At 37.3% G+C, this 26,509-nt stretch overlaps 1 protein-coding gene across 1 annotated transcript in view; it reads right to left on the bottom strand.

Moving 5' to 3' along the window:
- The window catches only part of PARD3B (par-3 family cell polarity regulator beta), a 588,698-nt gene that overhangs the window by 281,479 nt on the left and 280,710 nt on the right, over positions 1 to 26,509 (bottom strand). The window contains exon 15 of the mRNA XM_023732913.1: positions 21,284 to 21,399. Coding sequence (XP_023588681.1) covers positions 21,284 to 21,399 — 116 coding nt within the window. The remainder of the gene's footprint in view (positions 1 to 21,283; positions 21,400 to 26,509) is intronic.

Genomic DNA, 26,509 nt, shown 5'->3' with positions numbered 1-26,509 from the left:
TAAGACAATACTTAACTAAAACTTTATTATTTTCAAATTTTGGTTTTATTTTCATACTTTGGAATCAATTTTTTTTTCATTTAGCAGATATTTTGATAAACCTTGTAAAGCTCATAGGCTCTAGACCTTCTGCCTATAGTGACTAACGAGGGGAAAAATTCTTGTCTGCTTCCACCAGCAGAATTGTTTCAACAATTCAGGACATAAACAAGCTTAAAGTCATTGCTTTCTGGTCACTAAGAAGAAAAAGACTTAATTTATTGTTATAGCTTTCCATCTAGGCATCTCCTTCCTAAATATTGTTCTTTCACCATATTCTTTGATTTCAAAATGGCACCACCATTTTTCCAAGCAACTCTTACATCTCATCCTCTGCTCCAGTCTAAATATAGTCAGTCAAGCTTGACCTTGACCATGGACAGAGGATCTGGACTTTGCTCTCTTACCACTTTTCTGCTGATCTATAATTCTACCAAAATATGATTGGAATAATAGTCTTTAAAGACTGAGATCTAAAGGAACCCAAAAAATCTGCCCAGCTCACACAGGATATTCTTTGTGCTTCTATACACATCAAATGACCAGAAGCTCACATCCTTATAGGGCAGCTATGGCAGACACTGTAAGCTGGCTGAACCAATGTCACCAACAACCCTGTTCTCCCTAGCTACCTCCTGGCTAGAAGGTACTTCACATGTGGCAGTCCTGGACAATGAGATGAAAGTAGAAGTTTGCTAGGCAGCATTCCTAGAGAATTTTTGGTTTCCTGATATAAAGGGAAGGCTGCTACACACGCTTCTGTCTTCTGCCCCTATCGCTTCCTTTTGGCCTAAAACATGGATACAATTGCTGAAGATACAGCAGCCTCTGGACACTTGAAAGTAATAAATATGAGGACAAAAGCCAGAGAGCCAAGAATAGCAGAGTAGAAAAACAGAAGGAGCCCAGGTCTCTGATGGCTTCATAGAGCCACTTTATTGCCCCTGTTCAGATTTCATGTTATGGGAGACAACTAACTCCCTGTTTATCACACCATTGCTAGTAAGATTCTTTAAGCATTACAGAGGAATGCATTCCTATCTAATTCCATTTTAACTGTTAAGGAGTAATTTTCCATGTTGATCTGAAATGTGTCTAACATTAATAAACATAACATCGTCTGCTCCATAAATATTCTTATCCTTTCTTCCAGTTGATAGTCCCTCAATAATATGAAGTCAGTCGATACACCCTGGCAATCCTCCCTTACCCTTAGTTCTTTTCCCAGTTAAATATACCCATTTCTTTCTACCATGGACATAACTGCCTGATTTTTCATTCTATTTTTAAATTACTTTAATACTGCCAATTTATTTATTCTAATAATAAATGTAACACATATTTATGGTAGATTCAAAATATACATATTTATGGTAGATTTAAAATATGTATAAATAATAATATAAAAATTATCTATGCAACTGCCATTGAGAGAAAAGCAACGTTTAACATTTGGCTGACTTCACAGTCTCTCTTATAGATATGCACACACACACACACACACACACACACACACACACACACACACATACATACATACAGGTAGTCCCTGACTTATGATGTATTGGATTTAAGGTGAACCACATTTACAAGCGTCCACCTTTTTTTTTTTTACATCTTATTGTTACTAACAGAGCCCTAGTGGCACAGTGGTTAAGAGCTCAGCTGCTAACCAAAAGGTCGGCAGTTTGAATCCACTAGCTGCTCTTTGGAAACTCTATGGGGCAATTCTACTCTCTCCTATAGGGTCACAATGAGTCGGGATCGACTCAATGGCAATGGGTTTAGGTTTTTTTTTTTTTGGTTCATTGTTACTAACATGTACTACATACAGTGTTGCAGCATGTAATTTGCTGATGTTATCATTATCATCAGTCAGACGAAAGCCAGGAGCCAAGTGTGGAACAGATCATCAATTGCTCAGATGCAAGTTAAAGTTGAAGCTGAAGAAAATTTTTAAAAAGTCCGCAAGACCCAAAGTACAACCTTGAGTATATTCTGCCTGAATTTAGAGCATCTCAAGAATAGATTTGACACATTGAACACTAATGACCAAAGAACAGACAGGTTGTGGGATGACATCAAGGATATCATAGATGAAGAAAGTAAAAGGTCATTAAAAAGACAGGAAAGAAAGAAAATATTAAAGGATGTCAGAAGAGACTTTGCAACTTGCTCGTGAATGTAGAGTAGCTAAAGTAAATGGAAGAAATGATGAAGTAAAAGAGCTGAACAGAAGCTTTCAAAGGGCGGCTCAAGAAGATAAAGTATTATAATGAAATGTGCAAAGACCTGGAGTTAGAAAACCAAAAGGGAAGAACACACTTGGCATTTCTCAAGCTGAAAGAACTAAACGAAAAAATTCAAACTTGAAGTTGGAATACTGAAGGACTGTATGGGCAAAATATTGAATGATGCAGGAATCATCAAAAGAAGATGGAAGGAATACACAGAGTCACTGTACCAAAAAGAATTGGTTGATGTTCAACCATTTTAGGAGATAGCATCTAATCAAGATCTGATGGTACTGAAAGAAGAAGTCCAAGCTGCACTGAAGGCATTGGCGAAAAATAAGGTTTCAGGAATTGGCAGAATACCAATTGAGATGTTTCAACAAACCCATGCAACACTGGAAATGCTCACTCATCTATGCCAAGAAATTTGGAAGACAGCTGCCTGGCCAACCGACTGGAAGTGATCTCTATATTTGCCCATTCCAAAGAAAGGTGATCGAATATAATGTGGAAATAATCTAACAATATCATTAATATCACACACAAGTAAAATTTTGCTGAAGATTATTCAAAAGCGGTTGTAGCAGTACATCTACAAGGAACTTCCAGAAATTCAAGCCAAATTCAGAAGAAGACATGGAACTAGGGATATCATTGATGATGTCAGATGCATCTTGGCTCAAAGCAGAGACTATCAGAAAGATGTTTACCTGTGTTTTATTGACTATGCAAAGGCATGCGACTGTATACATCATAACAAATTAAGAATAACACTGAGAAGAATGGGAATTCCAGAACACTTAATTGTGCTCATGCAGAACCAATACATAGACCAAGAGACAGTTGTTCGAACAGAACAAGGGGATACTGCATGGTTTAAAATCAGGAAAGGTGTGCGTCAGGGTTGTATCCTTTCATCATACTTATCCAATCTGTGTGCTGAGCAAATAAGCTGAGAAGCTGGACTCTGTGAAGAAGAATGCGGCATCAGGATTGGAGAAGGACTCATTAACAACCTGCAATATGCAGATAACCCAATCTTGCTTGCTGAAAGCAAAGAAGACTTGAAGCACTTACTGATGAAGATCAAAGACTACAGCCTTCAGTATGGATTGCACCTCAGCATAAAACAAAAATCCTTACAACTGGACCAATAAGCAACACCATGATAAATGGAGAAAATACTAAAGTTGTCAAGGATTTTGTTTTACTTGGATCCATAACCAGTGCCCATGGAAGCAGTAATCAGGAAATCAAATGATGTATTGCATTGAGTGAGGAGCCCTGGTTGCACAGTGGTTAAAGCACTCTGTTGCTAACCAAAAGGTTGGTAGTTAGAACTCACCAGCTACTCTGTGGAAGAAAGATGTGTCAGTCTGCTTTTGTAAAGATTTACAGCCTTGGAAACCCCAAGGGGCAGTTCTACTCTGTGCTGTAGGGTCCTATGAGTTAGAGTTGATGCGATGGCAGTATTTTTTTTTTTTTTTTAATTGCATTGGGGAAATCTGCTGCAAAAGCCCTCTTTAAAGTGTTAAAAAGTAAAGATGTCACTTTGAGGACTATGGTGCACCTGACTCAAGCCATGGCATTTTCAATTGCCTCATATGCATGCGAATGTTGAACAATGAATAAAGAAGACAAGAAGAGAATCTATGCACTTGAATTATGGTGTTGGTGAAATATACTGAATATACCATGGACTGCTAGAAGAACAAATAAATCTGTGTTGGAAGTACAGCCAGAATGCTCCTTAGAAGGAAGAACGGTGAGATTTCATCTCATGTACTTTGGACATATTATCAGGAGGGACCAGTCCCTGGAGAAGGACATCATGTTTGGTAAAATAGAGGGTCAGCACAAAAGAGGAAGACCTTCAACCAGATGTATTGCCACAGTGGCTGCAACGATAGGCTCAAATATAGCAACGATTGTGAGGATGGCACAGGACTGGGCAGTGTTTCATTCTGTTGTACATGGGGTTGCTATGAGTCGGAATCAGCTGGACGGTACCTAACAACAACAACAACATTTTCTGACGTAATGTTTCCAGCTCCCAAAGACAAATAAAGACCAGATTTTTAAAAACACTGATAATAAAAGACAATAATAATGAAAACTGGAAAAAAAAAGAGGTATTCAGCTTAAGTCAGAATCGACTTACAACGGAGTAGTTGTCGGAACAGAAACCTATAGTAAATTGGAGACTACTGTATGTAGGAACTCAGAAAATTTGCCCAATTCACACAGGACTGTCTTTGTGCTTCTGTACACAAACACACACACACAAGCTAATATTCTGTATCCTACCTTTTTTCAGCTGACATATTATCATTAACATTTTCCATGTCATTAAATAGTCTGAAGATTTTTATTGGTTGCATAATAGTCTATTAAAGAGCACTGGTGGCACAGTGGTTTAAAGTGCTCGGCTGCTAACAAAAAGGTTTGTAGTTTGAACCCACTGGCCACTGTGTGGGAGAAAGATGTGGCAGTCTGCTTCCGTAAAGACTTACAGCCTTGGAAACCCTATGGGGCAATTCTACTCTGTCCTATAGGGTCACTATGAGCTGGAATTGACTCGATGGCAGTGGGAATAGTCTATTATATCTATTAGATTGCTAAGCTATAATTTCACTAACCCTCTAATTGCTGAAAAATTAAGTTCACTATATGGAAAAAGCCTTACCCTTAAATCTTGGTCAACTCTTTGAATTTTTTTGTAGGATAATGCCTAGACATGGAATTACTGGTTAAAAATATAGTGTTAAGTTGCCTCACACAATTACTTCATTACCTTGCAGTAAAGTAATGTCAATTTAAATACTCAATAACTGGGACAAAGCTATTTCATCATTTACCAATCTTTGTCAATATAATATCTTAATTTCCTTAATTATTTGTGAGGTTGGATATATTTCATATTTATTGGTCATTTGAATTGTTTCTTTTGTGAATTGTCTGATCATGTATTTGTCCAATTTTGTAACGAAGTATTTATTTTCTAATAGCGTATAAAAGTTCTTCATACATTAAGGATGTTAATACTTTGTCATATATTTTGCAGTTATTCCTTTATTCTCTTGAACAGCAAAGAACACATGGCTAATAAACCCATTGCCATCGAGTCAATTCCAACCCATAGTGGCCCTAGAGGACAGAGTAGAACTGCCCCATAGGGTTTCCAAGACTGAAATATTTACAGAGGCAGTCTGCCACATCTTTCTCCCATGGAATAGCTGATGGTTTCGAACCGTTGACCTTCCAGTTAGCAGCTGGGCACTAACCCACTGAGCCACTAGAGATCCTTTCATGGCTAAAAGGGAGTAATTATTAAAGCAGTGTCTCTTACTTTCATTTTAAGAGTGTTGGATTTTCCAAATAGATTAACTTTTCAGGTCATTGCCGGATTAAAATAAGGAACAATGTAGTCCAAAGTGAACCCTTAGGAATATTTCTTAGTTTTATATCAATTATTCATAGAAAATCTCTTTTCCAACTTAAAAGAAAAGAAAGAGACTCTGTCTTTTCATTTAAATAAGCTTCTCTAAGTATTTCGCTTATAAACTAGCATTTTATTTTCAAAAGGAAACTTCTAAATGTGCTTAGAAAAGTGCATGTTGATGACATATTGAACAACTGTTTAGGACTATCACCTTCTTTTTAAGGATGTGATATTCCCAGTCCATTAGTGATGATTCTTATCATCATTTTTTTCCCCAGTGGGGTGAACAATTAGACTGAGCTGTTGTCTTGGTCACCTAGTGCTGCTACAACAGAAATACCACAAGTGGATTGTTTTAATGAAGAGAAGTTTATTTCCTCACAGTCAAAGTAGGCTAAATGTCCAAATTCAGGGCATCAGCTCCAGGCGAAGGCTTTTTCTCTCTGTCGGCCTTCTTCTCTTCAGTGTTCCCCCAGACTAGGAGCTTCTCTGCGCAGGGACCCGGGTCCAAAGGACGCGCTCTGCTCCCGGCACTGCTTTCTTGATGGTATGAGGTCCCCATGTCTCACTGCTCACTTCTCTCTTTTATATCTCAAGAGATTGCCTCAGGACACAATCCAGTCTTGTAGATCCAGTCCTGCCTTACTAACTCAACTGCCACCCATATTCCCTCATTAACATCATAGAGGCAGGATTTACAACATATAGGAAAATCACAGTACCAGGAATCATGGCCCAGCCAAACTGATAAACACATTTTTGGCGGGACATAATTCAAACCATGACAGCTGTCTTGAGATATTCTTGCCTTTAATGATTCTAGAGACCACATTTCAATATATCAACATCCCTAAATTATGTGTCTTTCCTTAACCACTGGGACTCTGGTGGTACAGTGGTTAAGAGCTTGGCTGCTAACCCAAAGGTCAGCGGTTTGAACTCACCAGCCACTTCACAGGAGAAAGATGCAGCAGTCGGCTTCTGTAAGGATTTATAGCCTTAGAAACCCTATGGGTCAGTTCTATCCTGTTCTATAGGATCACTATGAGTCAGAAATCAACTCCATGACAATGTTTTTTTTTTTTTTTTAAATTATGGCTTGGTGATGGATAAGCCCTTTAAGTATTATTTGTTTTTATTTTTTAAAGGGATATAATATCTAAATATTATATTAATAATATCTAAATATAATATCTAAAAGGTTAGTTCATTTAGCCCATTTAAAAGTTATACATTCTATCACCATCAAGCAGCTATGCTGCACATTATACAAATCAAGGCATATAAATATAGGACCTTAAAGATTCCTCAGTTGTCTCAGCAAAAGGAGGCTGTAGTAAATGCAGAGCACTTGCATTATTCTTTGATTAAACCGAAATATAAAATTGCTTTGTGTATAAAAATTTGCATAAATTGTGAGTCTGTACTAGATAAGCTTATACCAAGAATTTAAGCCTTGTAGAATATTTTCAATTTATTTTGAATCAACTGTATTCTTCGATTCAAGTTTTTTTGGTATCACTTTGGGATATTTATCATGTCAACTAATACTGTGTGACCCAAGGTGAGCAAAATACCTAAATATTCAGCTTACAGGATATTTGCCACAACTGACATGCAACCAAATTGCTGTATACTAATGTAATTCAATTTCATGTTGCTGCAGGTAACAGCAAGCAGTCCAGCCATGTTTTGAATATAATTCCCACAACACTAGGTTTATGGACAGACTATGCTATTCTTGTGCAAACAGATGTATGGAAAATTAAAATGGGATTCATAAATACAAAGCACACTGTTTGGTTTTGATTATGGTAATTTTTATCTCTAACTTTTTCTAATTCCACAAACAAGAGGAAAAACTTCTAACAAATTAAAATTAAATAATAAAAATATATACTTCTTAAGATATCAAAAACAAAAGGAAATTATCATGGAATAAAAAAGGAAAAAAGAATGTCAGTGATAGAAGACTAGGAGGGGCCACAAACAATTTGATCTAATTAATCCTCCCTGGCAGTGCAAGTGAAATCACATGATCTAAATCAATTATGTCAAGTGATTACCTAATTTATTCATAGATTCCTCCAATTAGGAAATAAAGCCCACAGCTCTTCAAGTTTTAAACAACTGCTTTTGCTCTTTAAGTGACTGTAAAGAAATTGAGGCTCTTGGCCTCTGTATTTCCTGAGTCTTTCCTTAAATATATTTCTCTTTATGAACCTTCCTAAATACTCTTCTGGCAAACAAATAAAACTAGTTTGGGTAAGTAAATGTGAGTAATATATTCTGTACCCTCTTAAAATACGTTAATTCCTATTCTACTGTACTACCCAAATCAAACATTTATTTGCACTTTAATCCACTCAGTTATTTGTTAGCATTTTTATTCACTTATTCATTCCATCCTTTGATATAGGAACGGAGAACCTGCCTACTTAGTAAGATCACCGAAAAGTCCACCAGATAAATGGAGTTTGTGAGATTGCAGCCAGATTGCTCTAACACTATCCATTCATGCATTCTTCCTCCTTGGATTATCGAGCAGTGAGGGGGTTGCCAAAGAAGTGTGTTATGCCCTACCAGAGGTTTGTAATCTGATTGGAGTGGGGAAAAAAAAATTCTCACTCAGTAGGTATCCAAAAGAGTATGCAATTCTGGTTTAAAATTAGCATTACCGGTGGTTGATTGCTATAGGGGTTGAGAGAAAGAGCTGGAAAAAATGACAACCTCCTGGAGCAGGCAAGATTTGAGTGGGTCCTGAATGAAAGGTTTAATTTAAATAGGACAGAAGAGAGACTGGGTCTTCTATTTTGGAGTTAAGACAGGGACTTTCACTATGAGTCAGAATCGACTCGATGGCAACAGGTTTGGTTTTTGGTTTAACCTGAATCAGAAAAACATAATGATCTGGAGTCCAGGCATCAAAATTAAATAGGCCTGAGTTCAAATCCTGACCATACTACTTATGAGCTACAACACCTTCAACAAGTCAATTTTTTTAAACCCTGGTTGCATCATCTGCAAAATGGCGGTAGAATTGCTATGTGAAAAAGTCATGACGTGGTAATTGCTCAAAAAACACCAGCTACTTCTATTACATTTACTGCTAATTCTTTTCTTCCTTTTCCTCGTCATATTCTAGATTGATATCATGACTGTCTTAAATATCTGGGATGAGAAGTCTGGTCTTTTTACTGCGTGTAAGGGAAAGTCAGACTCCCAGGGTGGTGCAAATGGATAATGTGCTTAGCTGCTAACCAAAAGGTTGTAGGTTCCAGTCCACCCAGAGGCACCTTGGAACAAAGGTCAGGTTCTATTTCCGAAAAATCAACCATTGAAAATCCTATGGAGCACAGTTCTACTCTGACACACATAGGGTCGCCATGAGTCAAAGTCGACTAAAAGGCAACTGGCAAGGGAAAGTCACTAGTTTCTAGCCACAGACATTCTGTAACGTATTAGAGGTTAATTTACTATACTTGTGCTATTCTATCTGCTGCATATCACAGCACAGGCAGCCACATGGTTAATTCATGTTTGGTGATAGCCTTATTCTTTCACACTGCTCTGCAGTTATTTAGTGGCTGTGGAAATCTTTCTACCCTGAAGACTCTGTCAGGTTGCATCCCACTGCACAGCATTGCTCTACATGTCTCAGCTTGTTGGCAACCCTTCCCTCACTCACCCTGCTCTGGTTGCTACCCTAACCAACCCACTGCTGTTGAGTTGATTCCGACTCATAGAGATCCCATAGGGTTTCCAAGGCTGGAAATCTCTACGGAACCAGACTGCCACATCTTTCTCCCTTGGAGCCACTGGTGGTTTCAAACTGCCGACCTTTCAGTTAGTAGTAGATTGCTTTAACGACTGCACCACCTGAGATCCGTCTGGCTGCTACACATCACCTTTAAACTTCACAAGCATCTTCTCTTTGCCAGGGACATTACTCAGAGCACTAGTCCTATGAGATGGTCTATGTTAAAGTGTTCTGTGATCAAAAGAGTTTGGGAAATGCTGCATATATTATATCTTAAAGAGCCTGACCACGCACACAAAGCACATTAAAGGTTGTCAGTAATCTTGTACTGAAGAAGCTTGTTTAACTTGAACTCAGCATTTCCCAAACTCACTTCATCATTCTTTGCTATATCACTCAAGTGACTACTAAGACATTAAAACTACCAAGCTTTGATTACATTTCTGTGGAAACTTATATTTATACTAACAAGCATATTCTTCGATCTTTGGTAAGGTTTCACTGTTAGTGTAGAGCCAGAAGATTTTGTCACATTACTTGTCATTTTCCTCTACTCTTCCTGGTCCAGAGAAAGCACTGGGATTGTTTATCTGATAACTACTGATTTATTGAAGTAGCAGATGATAATCTCTGTTGTAACTCATTTTTTACTCAAGTTCGATGCTGCTAGAATTTTTTCTAAAATTGGAAAATAGGCTACATGGTTTCCAATTTCTTGCTACACCCTTGTTTCACTTTTAAGGAATTTCAGCTGAAATCCTAGCAGGCTCTCACTATTCTTTCAAGACAATTCTGAATTAATTGGGGATTATGCCAACTAGTTCCTGGCTCAGCAGTGGGTACATAAGTTTATTCCCAGCTCATTTGAAACCATCACTCTTGATTAGTCAATTTCCAATTTGATCTCTGTTTTAATTTTCACTTTAATTTTTATGCCAACATTCAATAGATTTCCTCGTTATCATTTTTTATGAACACTAGAAACCAAGTGGGTATTGAAACATTAGCCTTCCTAGCATGTTTCTTCTTTCCACAATCCATAGACCTTTGTGTTTGTCACATCGGATATCCTTTTTGGTGTCATTATCAATTTATTTTGTTATTGCCATTTATATCCATAACCTCTCAATCTTTGTTCATGAGAATATGTCTATTATAAGGTAAGCTACAGAAATAAGATATTGTTGTCTGATGTCACTGATGTGTCGTAATTAGAACAGTTCCTGACAAAGAGGAAGCACTCAATAAATATTTGTTGAATGGATGAATGAATGAATGGGTGGACAGATGAATTTTACACAGAACTGAAATTATATCTTCAAGCCTTGGACAACTTTCCAGTCTTATAAAAGCAGAGTAGGTGTTTATGGTGACAATACCCTTTGAACTAACATGTTTAAAGCAGCCAGAACATCTGTATATAAAGTATACTAGTTTTAGTGCTGCAATGAAGAACTAAAAAATAATTTACAAAAGATTAATTGACTTGCCCCAACTGAGCATTTTTTTTTACCATAAATAAATTTGAGTTCAGACTCCGCCTCTGATTCATGTTTAGCTAATCATTTTCTAACCATTTAATGAAAGACACAGACGTATTAATTAATTATGTACTTTGGAGCTAGTAACATACTTAGCTTTAGGAAAGTGAAAGTAAAATATCTTTTTCCTTCCCTATGGGCAAGAGCTGAGCTTTGACCTTTAACATAGAATAAAATTTTACTTTCATAAAATGATATTTAGTTTAGAAATTTTCAGCCTTACAGAGGACATGATCAGATGATTCACTATAGAAAATATACAGTCAATAAATATACGGAAAATGTTTAATCACAGAAAACACTTAAAAAATAAAATAAAAATACTCTTTTAAGCATATAAAATTGGCAAAAATTTTTTAAAAAGACAATGCTCTGATTCTTCCATATATCTTGCTGGAGGGCAACTGGCCATATGCATCAAAAGCCTATATCTTTATATACCATTGGCCAAGGAGTAATACTTACAGAAATTTACAATGATGAAGAAATTTTGATTGTTCCCAAAGATTTATGCACTAGCAGGCCTAATACATTACTATTTGTAAGAGTGAAAAATTGGAAACGCCACTTCTGACCAAACTATATTAGACAAATAAATCATACTACATATATTCAATAGTAAACTTTACAAGTAAAAGAATGTTGTAGAAGCAAAGGCATAGAAAACAACATTTAGGCTAGACTGTTCCTAAAGAATATAGATTAAAAAACTGTTCAGTACTCCACTTTGGAGAAAACTTAGAATATAAGCATACAGATATGGATGTGTAAGAATAAAAATATGCAAGACTAAAGATATTTTGCTTTTTAAAGAACAAACTGCAAATATTGAGCCTAAAGTAGCTTTAATCTCTGAATAAAGTATTGTCAATTTTTATAATTTAATCATTAATTACTATTTATCATTAAGAATATAATTCAGAAGAGATAATTATGAAACTGTCAAAGTTCATTTAATATATATTAATATATTTTACTTTATTATCGCATTAATACTTAATTGTGTATTTATATATTATTTTCAGCTAACTAAACTCTCAGTTCAAAACAATTAAAATGGATTTGGCTTGTATTTAGAAGGATTTAAGCATTTGGTTTCATTCTCTGAATAACTTCTTAAGTGCGACTGATTATTTTGACCTTTCTAGCCATGGTCTTGTAACTCCCACACAGGTGATTGGGCGATAGGGTAATTGTGGCCCACCAGGGAGATTGATCTTAAAAGAGAGTCAATTCCAGAGCAGAGAGGAGGATCCTACCACCACCAAGGGAGAATACTCAGGAGCAGAGAGTGCATCCTTTGGACCCAGGACCCCTATGCTGAGAAGCTCCTGGAAGCAGGAGACAGACAGAGAGAGACAGAAAGAGAGACAGAGAGAGAGCAATCTGTAACCCTGAAGACAGTGAGAAGCGAAGCGGTGGCAGGAGAGACATGGCAGCAGGAGATGGCACAGTGGGCTTCCTGGTCCATGGAGAGAGAAAGCTGAGCGCCCTTGGGCAGAGGCCTAGGGCCAGGGAGAGGCATGCCTGCGAGCACAGCTAGAAGAGGTTGTCCTGATGAAAGAACGGTATCCTTGAGTGTTCCTGAGCCTGAATTGTAACTGTTACTTCCCTAATAAACCCCATAATTGTGAGTATGGTCTGTGAGTTCAGTGTAGCCATTGCAGTGAATTATCGAACCTAGCAGAGAAGTAGAAAGTGCTGTGGGAAGGACGGTTGGTGTTAGAGTTGGTAAAGATGGTGGAGAGAGGAGGCATGTCTGACCCCTGCCTCACAGGAATCGGCACTGGGCTGTTAGTCTTGGTTCTCCTTCCCCCTTGTGAAATCAGAGGAGGTCAGACACTGCCCCCACATCGTTTTTACAGCTTCCTAGCTTCATATTTTTATGAAAATGTTCTTATATTAATACAAAAGTTCTTTAAAAAGCAACTCAGACTTTCTTTAAATATTAACAAAAATAAAGATGGCATAGGAAACAAAGGTAAACAAGAAGGAAAGGGTCAAATTTGGCTTTATTTACAAGGTTTAGTATCCGAGATGTCGAGCCTCAACTGAGATACAAAATATACTGAAGAAAGCACTCCACGTACTAGTCCAAGTTTTAAGAGGAGTCCAGCAGTGGCATCTCTAGGGTTGGTGTCACTCAGTGCGGTAACTCATGGTGTCATCCCCTTTCTGCCCGGTGGGCAGGACCAGCCTACATAACCCCCACGGTGGGAGGAGCAGCCCAGTCTTGCCCCATCCCATGCAGGGCCACATGCCTCTGAGGCATGGTCTGCCCCTGCCAGCCCACCCTCATAGCACTCCACAGCTCCTCCCTCTCCCACTGGCCAAAGCAGAGACCCTCCTCTCCGCCCAGTGGCAGGCACCACACCTGGGCACTCACACCCTGACTGGCAGGTGAAGGGAGGGGGGAGACAAGTTACGACACTGGGTGACGGGGTGATATCAATCCTAGTGACACCACTGCCTTGGCGGCCCATCCCCCAACAGTGCTGTCTCACCCGTGGCTATCTCCATCACCTAAAACCATATGGTCATTTTGGTGTTACCACCTCTGACAGTGTCAGGTGGTATGATTTGCAGCCCCCCCCCAACCCCTCTAGTGACACCACTGGAATCCAAAATATTTCACTCTAAAAGGATAAGGCAGTTTCTCCATTGATCAAGATTTTCTATAGCCCACAAACAATACTCTAAAGATACAGAAGTAAATTTAATAAAAATCTGCATGGGTTTGTTACTGACAGAATATCATTGGTTAAGGTATAAATATTTCCAAACTTTAGTTTTCTTTATATCTTTTGTGGGAAAATAGAGCTTTGAGTTTTTCTTCCAGATTGAAGTTTTAAATTAACTATGTATTCCACTTAACAATCCCCCAGCTTGGAAAAATATAAACTTAGTAAGAAAACTGCATGGCAACATTTAAGACCATTTGTAGCCCCAGGATCCATGTCTTCTAAAAGTTTGGTTAAGAATGTCTTTCATGCCTTCATACAAATCTCACACATCTAGTCTTTATCAAATTTTATTGAGGGTTATTAAAGCACACTGGGAGGGATCAAGTACAGAGACTTATGGTGTATGTCATCTATAGTGCAGTGGTTAAGAGGTCAGGCTGCTAACCAAAAGGTCGGCAGTTCAAATCCACCAAGCTGCTCCTTGGACACCCTAATGGGGCTGTTCTACTCTGTCCAATAGGGTAGCTACGAGTTGGAATCAACGTGACAGCAATAGGTTTGATTTTTCTGGTCATCTAATTTCCTTCACGGTGACACTGAGTCATTAAAATAGCACATTTCAGGAAAGGGCATTCTAATGCTATTATCTACTTTATAACTTGACCCATAAGTCTCAATCACAAAAAATGTGAAATACTTTTATAAAAACCAAAATACCCTATATTTATAACATTTCCCTGATTTATTGGTCTAGAAATCCTATCAAAAAATGAAAGGAAATATCAATTGTTTTGGGGAAACCATGGAGGTCGCTGGTGAATACCACTTTTTTTTTTCCCCATTGAGTTTACAAACACAGAAATCTGAAGATCAGCATGGAGATCACTAGTTGCTTCTGGAATTCATCATCTATATAAAAAGCGGTCATTTGCTTCCTGTCTTCCAGTGTGAAACCTACTCTTAATAATTTCTAATAACCAGGGACAGCTGCTTTACAATCACAATCCTTTTAGTGCTCAGGAATATAAATTGTCTAGCCTCCCATTCCCTGGCAGCCACGCTTTTCCAGTTTAAACATGGTTCTCTTATTGCATGAAGACACAATTAACACAGGGATAGAGGACTCTGCTTTCAACCCAACATCTGTCAGGTGCTCTACACAACAGGCCACCTCACCCACTTTCTTTTTTGTGCTCTAAAAATAGTCTGGGTGTCTAGTTACTATTATCAGGTTTTGCGAGTCTCATCTCATGCAACCGTTCCACCCTTCCTGCATCTATTTCTTTTATTATCATTACTCTTTCCTCTACTATTTGCTTCTCTCTTCCTCTTTTCTACATAGCCAGGGTTATCAGTGGGTTTTTGATGCATCCACACTAGGGTCTCCAGATGCCTCTCCCTTGTCTTCCTCTCTAAGATAAGTTATCGTCATAATGTCAGAATTTCCTTTTGGAAATCATGTCTTGAGGCTTGAGTTTTCCTTTCCTTTTTCCTTTCCTCTCAAGAAAGCCTTGAGAGTTTCAGTCTAGGCCCATGTAGCATGCACCATCTCTCACATTTACTTCTGAACCCCTGGTGTTTAATATGCATCCTGGCACACAGTAGGCTGTAATTAAATATTTGTTTAATGAATGAATAACTGTTCTCTATACTTCCTTATTTTGTCTTCTTAAAGCTCAGGACATACATCTGATTATACCCTTGTTCTCTTTCTTGTCTACTGTAAACAATAAATAGACACACTTTTTTTTTTATATTGCCATTAAATCTTCACTAATTAAGTTTTCTGTGTTTCTCCTTGTTTTTTTTTAAGTCAAGTTATCCAAAATAGCATTATCTAATACAGCTTTTGCCATCTTCAGAGGCATTACTTATTGATGAACAACGAAGAATACTCATGAATATAGATAAAATGTTATATTTATAATATATATCATCAATAATTCATGAACTTAATTGATAAACCATCATCACAGTTATGAACATATGCAGTTTTATTAAAAAAAATACTCCTATCTATTCAGTCCTCAGGATTTTTGCCTTATTACCAAGAATGCTTATGGAGATACCTCACTGCATTAAAAAATAATTAAAAAAAAATAAAGTATTAGAGCAGTCGAGCGGGGTTAACTAACTTTTTTAGTCCATCTTTTATATGATGCTAGAGCTATAGAGCTACTTACTCTCTGAGAAGAATGTCATAACGTAACTTAAACATTTACCATTCTTGATATATCAAAAAAAAAAAACCCAAACTCGTTATCATCAAGTTGATTCCAACTCATAGTGACATCAGTTGATTTAAAATTTACTCCAACTGCCAACTGTGGATATCTACAAACATTTTCTAATTAAAAAAAATTAGAAAAAACTACCAGAAAGTAAAACTGCTGAAACACAGATCTTGAAAAAAAAAGTAGCCAATCTATCTATCATCCTGATGTTAGGGAGAGTCATTCAAGGCACGTCCATTTTTTTTTTTAAGAGACTAAAGACATGGAATGTTAACAATCTTCATTGTCAGGAAACTTCCTAAAATTTTGTCTAAATGCCTCATGCATCACTTTAAGCTCATTTCCTCTCATTTAACAGAGGCAGGACAGCTGGCCAGCATCTTCCATCGGCACTGCCCTCAGTCAGTTCCTGATCATGTTATAGAACACCCTCTTGAAGTGGGAGTGAGGAAACCAGTTTCAAACAGTAGAGAAAACTCTCAGTAAAAAAAAAAAAAAAAAAAAGAAAGAAAACTTGTGGCAAATAGTGTTTTAAACTTAACTTTGATAGGGGCTACAGATTCGGTCAAGGAAGGGGCCAAAATACTTAACTGCTGTTCCCTGAATAATTCAAACTAATTCTTAAACAGTATTATGGGGTCATAAAACACCAGGTCTGGAAATTAAAGATTCTTATACCTCATCAAAAAGTCTTTGAATATAACTCCCTGGCATATTGCCAACAAGGGCAGCTCTTTGGGGGAAAACCCTATGCTAAAGGCCAAAGAGGCAGCTGTGTTATTCAGCTCCTGAGAGCTTCCAACTCAGCACCCACACAAGCTCAATTATGAACAAATTAAAGGGATCCAGACTGAACATAGTAATTTTGGTAATTTAAATAAATAGAGGAAAGTCTACAATTAGTAGGAAAAGATGGATTTTCTCAAAAACCCAGAAGTATCTATCCAGTCTGTTAAATGGCACCCTAACCCCACTGAATAAGCATAGTTACATCCAATTATTTAATAATAAATTTCCTTTCACCCATCATTTTAATCATTTTTGATCTGACTTAAATGTGACCTCGTACATGCTGGCAAAAGTCCTCACAAAATACTGAGGCAGAATATTAAAGAAAAAAACCAAAGAATTATAACAGATACATAGGAATTAATGTCATTGAGTAAAATTGTAATCAGAATTTTACGCCTACATTTTAGACACACAGATAATATGCAAAGAGCTCTGGTGGTGCAGTGGTTAAGTGCTTGGCTGCTAAATGAAAGGTCGGCAGTTCGAACCAACGAGCCACTCCACAGGAGAAAGAAGTGGCAGTCTGCTTCCATAAAGATTACAGCCTTGGAAACGCGGTGGGGCAGTTCTACTCTGTCCTATAGGGTCACCATGAGTCGGAATTGACTTGAAGCCACACAGCAACAATAAAGATAATATGCTACCCATTTCTAGAAGGTTTTAATATACATGCCTGTAGTTAATCAAATATACATCCTTTCAAGTGCAAAGAATAATTTAGAGGCATTCAAAACGAATAGAAGATTTAATAATGGGGGCTCTGTTAATGTATTTGACAATATCAATAAAAAACAAAATACACATGATCACTCGATAGATCTTTAAAGTCAATAAAATCAATATCTATTTCTAATTTAAAAACAAAATGAATTAAACTTTTTAGGAAAATAGAAATACAAAGAAACATAGTTAACTTGATGAAAAGTTTCCATCAGAAACCAACAGCAAGCATCGAAATTAACTGTAATACACACACACATATAGTAGAGACATTTCTGTTTACTCTTTATAGTCATCTTGATGAGCGGATTCTAAAATTCAAGTGGGAGAGTAAATGCATATGAAGCACCAAAGTAACTCTACAAAAGAAGAGAAATCAGAGGAAGTTTGCCTTATAAGCTATCAAAATACAATGCAATAGCTGGTAATCTAAGGAACCCTGGGGGTGCTGTGGTTCAGTGTTCAGCTGCTAACTGAAAGGTTGGAGGTTCGAATCCAGCAGCTGCTCTGCAGGAGAAAGATGTGAGTGTCTGCTTCCATAAAGATTACACCTTGGAAACCCTATGGGGCAGTTCTACTCTGTCCTATAGGGTCACTATGAGTCGGAATCAACTCGATGACAAGGTGTTTGGAGTTGTTAATCTAAACAGGGTAGTGCTGGCATGGGGCAAGACCAATGTTATCCATAGAATAGCAACAAAGTCCAGAATATGACCCACGTATGTAAGGGAATTTAATATTCAATGTGATTGCATTCCAAATCAATAAAGGATGGAAAAATCAAGTGTTATTAATAAGTTACAAAGAGAAAAAAAATTTTTCCACCTTATACACTATGGATAAAAATAAATTATCAATTGCTAAACATTAAAAAAAAAAAGCCTCTAAAGCTAATTGAAGAAAATAAATGAGATAGATACAAAACACAAAAATCATGAAGGAAAAAGTAGAAATATTTGACGATAAGACTAAAACCTTTTTTTTTTATGGTAAAAGTGATCACAATCAAACTAAAAAGATAAATAATAGATTGCGAGAGAACGAGGAAAATAATTAACAAATTGAAACACTAGCAAAGGATATGAATAAGGAATTCACACATAAGAAATGCAAATGGATCCCAAATATAAAAGCAAAAACAAAAAACCATCAGATAAGACCAAATTTCATTAAACAGAGAAAAGTAAACTGTAAATCAAGGTTTATTCATATAACACTACACAACTGTTCTAAAAAGAAACAGTACATGTGATATAGACACATGTAGATAGGGCAGATTATAAATAGGTAGAATGTTATCTAGAAGGATATACATAGATAACTATTTTTAACTCATGTTTGTGTCTGGGGAATAGGGAAGGGAGATGGAGATAAGGAAAGTTCTTAAGAATTATCTGCCTTTAAAATATAAGCAACAATAAATAAATGGAACCCACTCACCTTTTCAATATACGAACAATGACTCGGTAATTTGCAAGTTAAAACACTGGCTTAGGTTCAGCAGAAACAGAAAGAAAAAAGTAATATAATAATGAAGCAACCAAACAAAAAACAAAGAAGGTCCTGGTGAGGCCCTTTAGCCTTTGAGGATTCCTAGAAACTTTATAAAGCAAGAATCCAGTATAAACTGCACAGCAAATAGGAGATTCCTTTTCTTTCTTTCTTTTTATTTTTAGTTTGAACCATATGGATTGCTACTTTAAATGCTTCACGAATTATATTTACACTTTTTAAAGAATGCATCTTGATTCTGCTGAGGACTATTCCTATAAACAGAGTCATCAATCTTTTTAGCAAATATATTATTTTCTTACATTGGCCCAGTGCTATAGTAGAAAATTAAACTACATACAATACTCTATACACCTAATCAAACAGGAACGACTTCCAAATGTTTACCACTGGAGTCTCATCTGAGTTTACTCGTTGAGAAAGCCAACACATTTATTGCGCTTGTGCAACTGTTTTAGGGAGAGGGGATCAGAGTGGTCCTAGAATGCTGACCCTCAATCTTCTGCAAGACTATTAGCTTTAAATTGGCACTTCCTGGAAGTGGCAGAACTTGGATGGTTACTTGAGAAATGTTTTTATAACATGTTATCGAGTGCTCTGTTGAATGGTTTATTTTAGTCAATGCTTTTAGTTTGGCACTTGTGTCCTGAAGAAAATAGACTGAGAGTGGACCAATTTTGTAAATTGAATAAACATTAGTATTATTGTTGTCATTCATGGTATAAGTACAATAAAATGCAGTGGTTGACTGTAAACTACATATATTTGAAAAGGGCTAGTTCAATTTAAAATAGGAAACTTCTCAAAAGCCAAGTTTTCAGTAATAAAAAACATGTAAGCACAAATTCAACTGGACTTGCCTTAAGTTTTAATTTTTTATGAATTTGATATTTTTCTCTCTCTTAAATAAAAATGCATGCTATTATTTTCTGTTGCAGAGATTTTTTAGAACCATACTACTGACCACTTTTTTTAAATTAAATAAGGAAAACACTAATATATTTGTTCTCTCCCTCAAAATTAAGAGAAGTTTTCATCCATTCATCTTCCTCACAGAGAAATTAGGAAGACAGAATAGGAAATGTTTATCAAGCACTCTATAAAAACAAGTTGCTCCTTAAATTGTTAGAAATAACCTATGTCACTGTCATACATTACTCCTTCGGTTTGTCAAAGGTTCACGCTTGAGAAAATACTCTTTTCTGACCAGTGCTCAGGGCAGTTTGCTTGTTGAGGTTTTATATTAGTCTTTCACTATAGGTGATTAGAGCAAATGCATCCAAGTGATCGAGTTAATTTATAAAAAACAGAATCAATTTCTCATTTCGTCATGATTGAACATTTTTCTGAACTCCTGTAAATGAGTAACAGATAAGCACTATTTATCAGATTGTTTTATGAAGCATGTAGTTTTGATTATTCTATTTTCTTGTTGCTACTAATGAAATATGTAGTATGCTTCAAGGAAAAAAATGCAAAGCTTGGTCTCTGAGCATTCAGGAAGCAGTGAGAATTCTGGTAAGAATTTATTTTGCATACACACTGTTTTCTAATAGCTCTCTCTCTCCAGGAGCCCGTGGGGAGCAGCAATATTCTTGGGCATCTGAGATATCTTCCAGAGTTCCATGTCCCAGGGCCCGGAGAACATGGCTCTCAGGTTTGCAGGGACCCTCGCTCTGCCCTGGCAGTCAATAGTCTTCGGAAATTCCCTGTGGGCCTCATAACCTCAATGAGGTTGTTCAGGCACTGACCCAAGGAACCTTGACACCTGCAATCTGGGAAACCCACGGAGCCTTCTTCCCTCCAGTGACACAGGACTTGGAAACAGGCATTTAAAGGGATGAATCTTCTTCACTCCTACTATCCCTATCCACCACCCATGGAAAAGAAGACAAAAGGGGAAACACCATGGAAGAAGATTCATTTAACCACATTATCTTCCCAAGCCCTGCAACAGGTATGCATGTGCTTGAGAAATGGAAAAGCACTGGCAGAGCCAGAGTGCAAACACAAAGAGCAGGTGAGTTAGAGATGCCTGCAGCATTTAGATCCTTGAGAAGAACTCTTATTTTTTTTTTCGACTTGTAAAGGGAGGGCATCATGGACAACTTTATAAAAACAAATCATTTATCTTTTTTTGAAAAAAGGAGGTAATTACAATTAAATGAGAGGAGACAGGAAGACAGGATAACCATTATCCCCAGCTCCAGGCTTCAGCCACCCTGCTCCCTGAGGTTTGAGTTTAGGAAGCAAAAGTAGGAGCTTTAGGAGATCAATGGGCTGGGGCTGGAGAGCTGACCTGGATGTCACCTCACCCTCACTTACCAAGGTCCATGCTCTTGGAGGCTTTCAGATTAATTGATTCAGGCTGCCTGGCTGGTGTCACAGGTCTGAAGTTGATGGGCTGATCTGGAAAACATACTGCCGAATCCACCCCAGAGCTGCAAAAAGAAGCCAAATGCCAGATTTAGGATTAGAATTAAAAAAAATTTTGTTAAATAATAAAACGAAACAGTTATCATTTTGAACACAAATCCCCAGTACTCTTTCTGCAGCTCCCAACCGTGCAGTTTAAACCAATTCTTGAATGTCAGATTTCTTGTATGAGATGCAGCAACTGTGTTTTCATCACGCTGTACAATTTAAATAAAATATTCTCTGGCTAATATCATGTTTTACTCTTCACCGATTTCTGCTAATTGGGATCCCACTGTATAATATATCACTTTAAGCGAAGAAGGCGAGCCTGGGAAACACGAGCACTTGAAAGGAAGTCACCAGATATTAGCAGAGCTCAAAAGCAGGTTAAGAGATTCTTGAGGAGTTGAGCATGCCCTTCCTTTAACAACAAACCAAAGGATTAGTATTCTTCATAGAAAACCACCCTGTTGAACTTCTAACTGATGCGAGCAGCAGTTTAGTTTTCTACTTTATTTAGGTCTATTTTCTAAAAGCTAATGCTAATGCTGAGCAAATAGTCTGCTCATCAATAATACCAAAAGGAAATAACAGAAGAAGCACAGTTGACAATTTAGACACAAGACATATATGAAACATATGAAATGCCTTGATATGCTTTCTAGTACTAGTAGTCAATCTCAGTTTTCTTTCTACTCAATATTTCATTTATTTGCTTGAGAATGGAGGGGATTATATAAAGAAATTACAGACAATGCCTTATTTTTTGATGTAAGAATAAATTATATTTATATACTTTTTATAAAAGATACTGTAGCCACTTTCTCCCTCAGTAGTCTCGTATGTTTAGAAAGTAAATATGGTAGCTCATTTCAACATGCCATCTATCCCGATATCGAATATAGTGAAAATTACATTATCAAGCATCCTTGGTAAATATGAAAGTACTGAGGGTTGAGTTTTTCAAACAGTTGGGGGTCTGACACTTTAAATAACAGAATAAAACAAAAATGTATTAACTATTTTGAATGGGAATCTTTCTAAGTTGAACAGGTGATCTTGACTTTTTAACCAAATACTGTATACCAAAATAAGTTTAATCTTTTCTAGAAACTCATCAGGCATGCACATTTAATACTACCTTAATATTCAGCAATAATAATATTGCTGAATGAAAGAATGAATGAACTTCCATTATCGCAATACAGTGGATAGATTCTAGAAGTACCTGTGAGTGGTGGCACAGCATAGTGCTCAAGTGCACACATGCCAGACTGGGGCCATATTATGTTAGGTGCCGTCAGGTTGACTTCGATCCATAGTGACCCCACATGACACAGTAGAACTGCCCTATACTGTTTTCTAGGCTGAAATCTTTACGGGAGCAGATCACCAGGTCTTTCTTCCAAAGAGTTGCTAGGTGGGTTCAAACCGTCAACCATTCGGTTAGCAACTGAGTGCTTAACTGTTGCACCACCGGGGCACCATGGTTCTAAATCCTGGCTCTGCTACTTACTAGCTGTGTCACGTGCACAACTTACTGGACCTCTCTGCTTCAATTTCCTTACGTGTAAAATGGGCATAATTACACTCTCCACTTCAGTGTTAAGAGGATGAAACAAGTTAACATTTGTAAAGCGAGTAGAACAGTGCCTGGTACAGACTAAGTGCTATAGAAGTGTTCAGTAAACAAATAAGCGGATAGATACATAGACCTGCTTTCACTTTACTATAGGTTTCTGAGCTTTTTGAGTCTGTAGTATGCTTGGTACAGTTTCTCTGCCTTCCTTGTTTTTGTCAGATTCTCAGTGGACCTGTATATAAAATCTTCCCTGCTTTCAATTAGAAGGGCATCGAAGAGGTCTGGTTAGTAGCCTGGGCTCTAACGCCAGATGCCAGGGTTATCTGGCCTCAGTTTCCTCACCATAAAATGGATAGTAGCAAAATTTACCAACAATTGTTGTAAGGATTGAATAAATTAAGATGTTATGCACTAAGAATAGTGTCTAATGCACAGTAAGAGCTCAAACCGTGAGCTATAATGATCTTTATCTTTATTTCTGTAGCAGTCTTTGAATGAGGGTTTCACTTTCCAATGAAGATACTGTATGGTTTCATGAAAATTTCTCAAGAAGTTTAAATCTATTCTTTTAAGCTATGAAGTTTTTTTTTTTTTTTCTTGTTTGTTTTTTTGTCTTCCTTACTGGTGTCTGGCTATATTTTCAATAGATGAAGCCACCTATATAGAAACTGTGTTAGATGTAGTAATGACATTTTTATACTTAGGTATCTAGTGATGGTAAAATATACCAATTACGAACAAAAAGCTTTGACTCACTTAGTGTTATTGACACTGGCCTGACATAATAGCGATACTTTAATTTTGAAGAATTCTGAGATGCTACTCTGAACATGAGCATCTCTTTGAGTCTTGATGTTTTGAAAGCACTTGCCTTTAAATGTTATTCGACCTTTATTTGCACTTAGTTTTTCATCCTTTGATCCCTTGTGATGATGTGGTTTCAGCGTCAGAAAGACTCACGGCCTTCACAGAATCAAAGAATTTAAGAGCCGGAAGGGATTAAAGGTCATCTGACATAACCCCTCATCTTTTAGATAAGACCCTGAGACCGAAAGAGGACTGATGTGTCCCAGGTCTCAAAGCTGGCTAGTGGCAAAGCCAGGAAGAGAACTTTGGTTTCTTGAACTCTTTCCAGAGTCACAAACTTTGGCTAAAATGGTGGCCAATCTGGGACACAGGTTGTGGATGAACTTGGGTGCACAGAAATCAGGCCTTTCCCTTTCAGCACAGAGTCCCTCACGGTGTCTGATGTAGCCTACATTGTAGGCTAGCTTTTTGTTTCAGTAGAGTGGTGCACATTATTAAATAAAAAGAAATCAAATAACTAATCAAAGTGGATACCATGTTTTATAATGCAAACCTTCAGAGAAGAGGCTTAGGACCAATATGTACACGCCTTATTAAAACATAGATCACACTGCATTTAAAGTGCTCGGCTCAAGGCAGACAATGGAAATCTACCCAGCTGAGTAACATATTGGTTAACCTAATTCACTGATTTAGATTACTTTCCCAAATTAGGCATTAATTGTCAAATTAGGAATAAGAACTCAAATTTTCCCAAACTCCTGGGAAACAATTATTCCTACTCCCCTCCAAAAACCAAGCACACAATGCCTACTGATGTAGTAATCTCAAATTAGGATTTGTTTATATACAGCGAATTTGATTATATATAGATGTTGGGATATAATTAAGGATGATCAAAGAAATAAAATGCTGCTTTGTAATATGAACGTAACAAATATTCTTATATAGATACATGCCTGATTTTGTCTATTAAATTGATCATGATGACATACTTTTGTTATGATTGTTTTGTTTGGGATCAAGTACACACTTCAAGAACCTCCAGTAGAAGGATCCCCTTTGACTTGGTACTAAATGGAAATAAGGTAAGATAAGGCTTATATCAGATCAGCAGATATTTCAGGAGGGAAGTGAGTGTAATGTGAGACATTATGGGATTAAAGTCAATGTGAGCATACAGTGCACTGAGATAACGACTGGTATAGAATGAGTTAATATGAGAATATTTTAGACATGTAAGCTTTAATTTTATGCTACATATTGAAAGTTTTTGGAGAGGGTGATATAACGATTAACTATAAGATATGACATTATTTTAATTTTGAAGGGAGTTAGCATGTGCTCATGGCTGAGTGGGCTGCTGTGGAGGCTGTGGGAGGCTGGAAGCTGACAGCAGGCCAAAGACATGTCTTGGATAAAGGCAGGATTTTCAGCATGAACAACCAGTGAATCTATCAAATAGAAATGATGCTCAACGTCAAATTATACTACATAATGAATAAATAAGGGTAGCATGAAACACATGCCAGTGGCTTTAATATAGTGACAAATCAGGAATGTGAAAGACATATAAGAGCCAGGGATGAATGTTAAAGGGGAACTGTCTGAAACAAGAAGCCAGGGCAAGACAGTCTTGAGAGGCATGCCAAAAAAATTATAACTGAAGCCTCAGGTGTCATAGATCGGTTCCAGCAACTGGTTTCAATGAGTGAAAGTAAATGCAGGGCTTGTATGTGATAGAGGCTAAGAGAGAGGGAAAAATAGGAAGATGCAGATATAGATAATGATATAGATACAGACATTGATATAATACAGATACAAATATAGATACAGATCTATAGACAGAAACAGAGAGGGAGGGAAAAGATGCACCCAGGGAATGATCAAACGTCTAAACTGTTCATAGATTCAATATATTGTCTGCTGATGACTTGTCTTAAACTCTCCCTGGGATCTCACTGTAAAAAAAGATATTTCCTTTATATTTATTTATTGTATTTAGACATATTTTAAACCTTTCTCTAATAATTATTTATACCACAATACAACTAATAATTGCTTACAAAATAGTACAACTAATGATTTCCTTTTGGTTCAAAATACAGGAATTAAGTTTAATCAAATTTGTTTTACACTCCTCATGTAATAAGAGCTTTCTGTTTTGTAAGACTGGCTCTGTCCCTAAAGCATCCCTTTTCCCTTTCAGAGGGTTCTTCATTTCTTTTGAAAGACAGAACAGCCTCCTTTGCTCAGCCCTCCTGGCTCACTCTCAATCCTTCCTCCATCCCAAGTTTCACACATCCAAACCCCGCTGCTGTCGGTCACCTAGCAACGCAGCAGCTTGCAGGATAGTGTAGGTCACAGAATCCCAGGAGGGAGAGAAATTCATGGCATTAGACTTGTTCCTTCTATCTTAAAATTGTCTTTTGGCTCCGTCCCTTCCTGTCTACCCATGCTGCTTCTCCATTCATGCCCTTCTCTTCTTTTGCTACTTGGTCTCCTTGTCTATGACTTCCCCCCATTCACTCCATCCTCCACTGAATGAACTTTCTAAACCTGATATTGTCACTTCTGGGCTTGAAACCTTCATGCTTGTCCACTGATCTCTGTAAAAGCCTGGTGCTCACTGGGCATGGTTGCCAAGACACTTCCCATTGACTCCTCCTCTCAATGTTTATGCCTTACCCACAATGGAAACACTGTGCTCCTCCCCCTACTTCTTTGCCCAGTGAGCTTTTTCC

The sequence above is a fragment of the Trichechus manatus genome, unplaced genomic scaffold, assembly GCF_000243295.1.
Source record: "Trichechus manatus latirostris isolate Lorelei unplaced genomic scaffold, TriManLat1.0 scaffold00056, whole genome shotgun sequence".
Classification (NCBI taxonomy): Eukaryota; Metazoa; Chordata; class Mammalia; order Sirenia; family Trichechidae; genus Trichechus; species Trichechus manatus.
The sequence above is the reverse complement of the archived record's forward strand: the minus strand, read 5'-3'. Positions and strand labels throughout refer to the sequence as shown.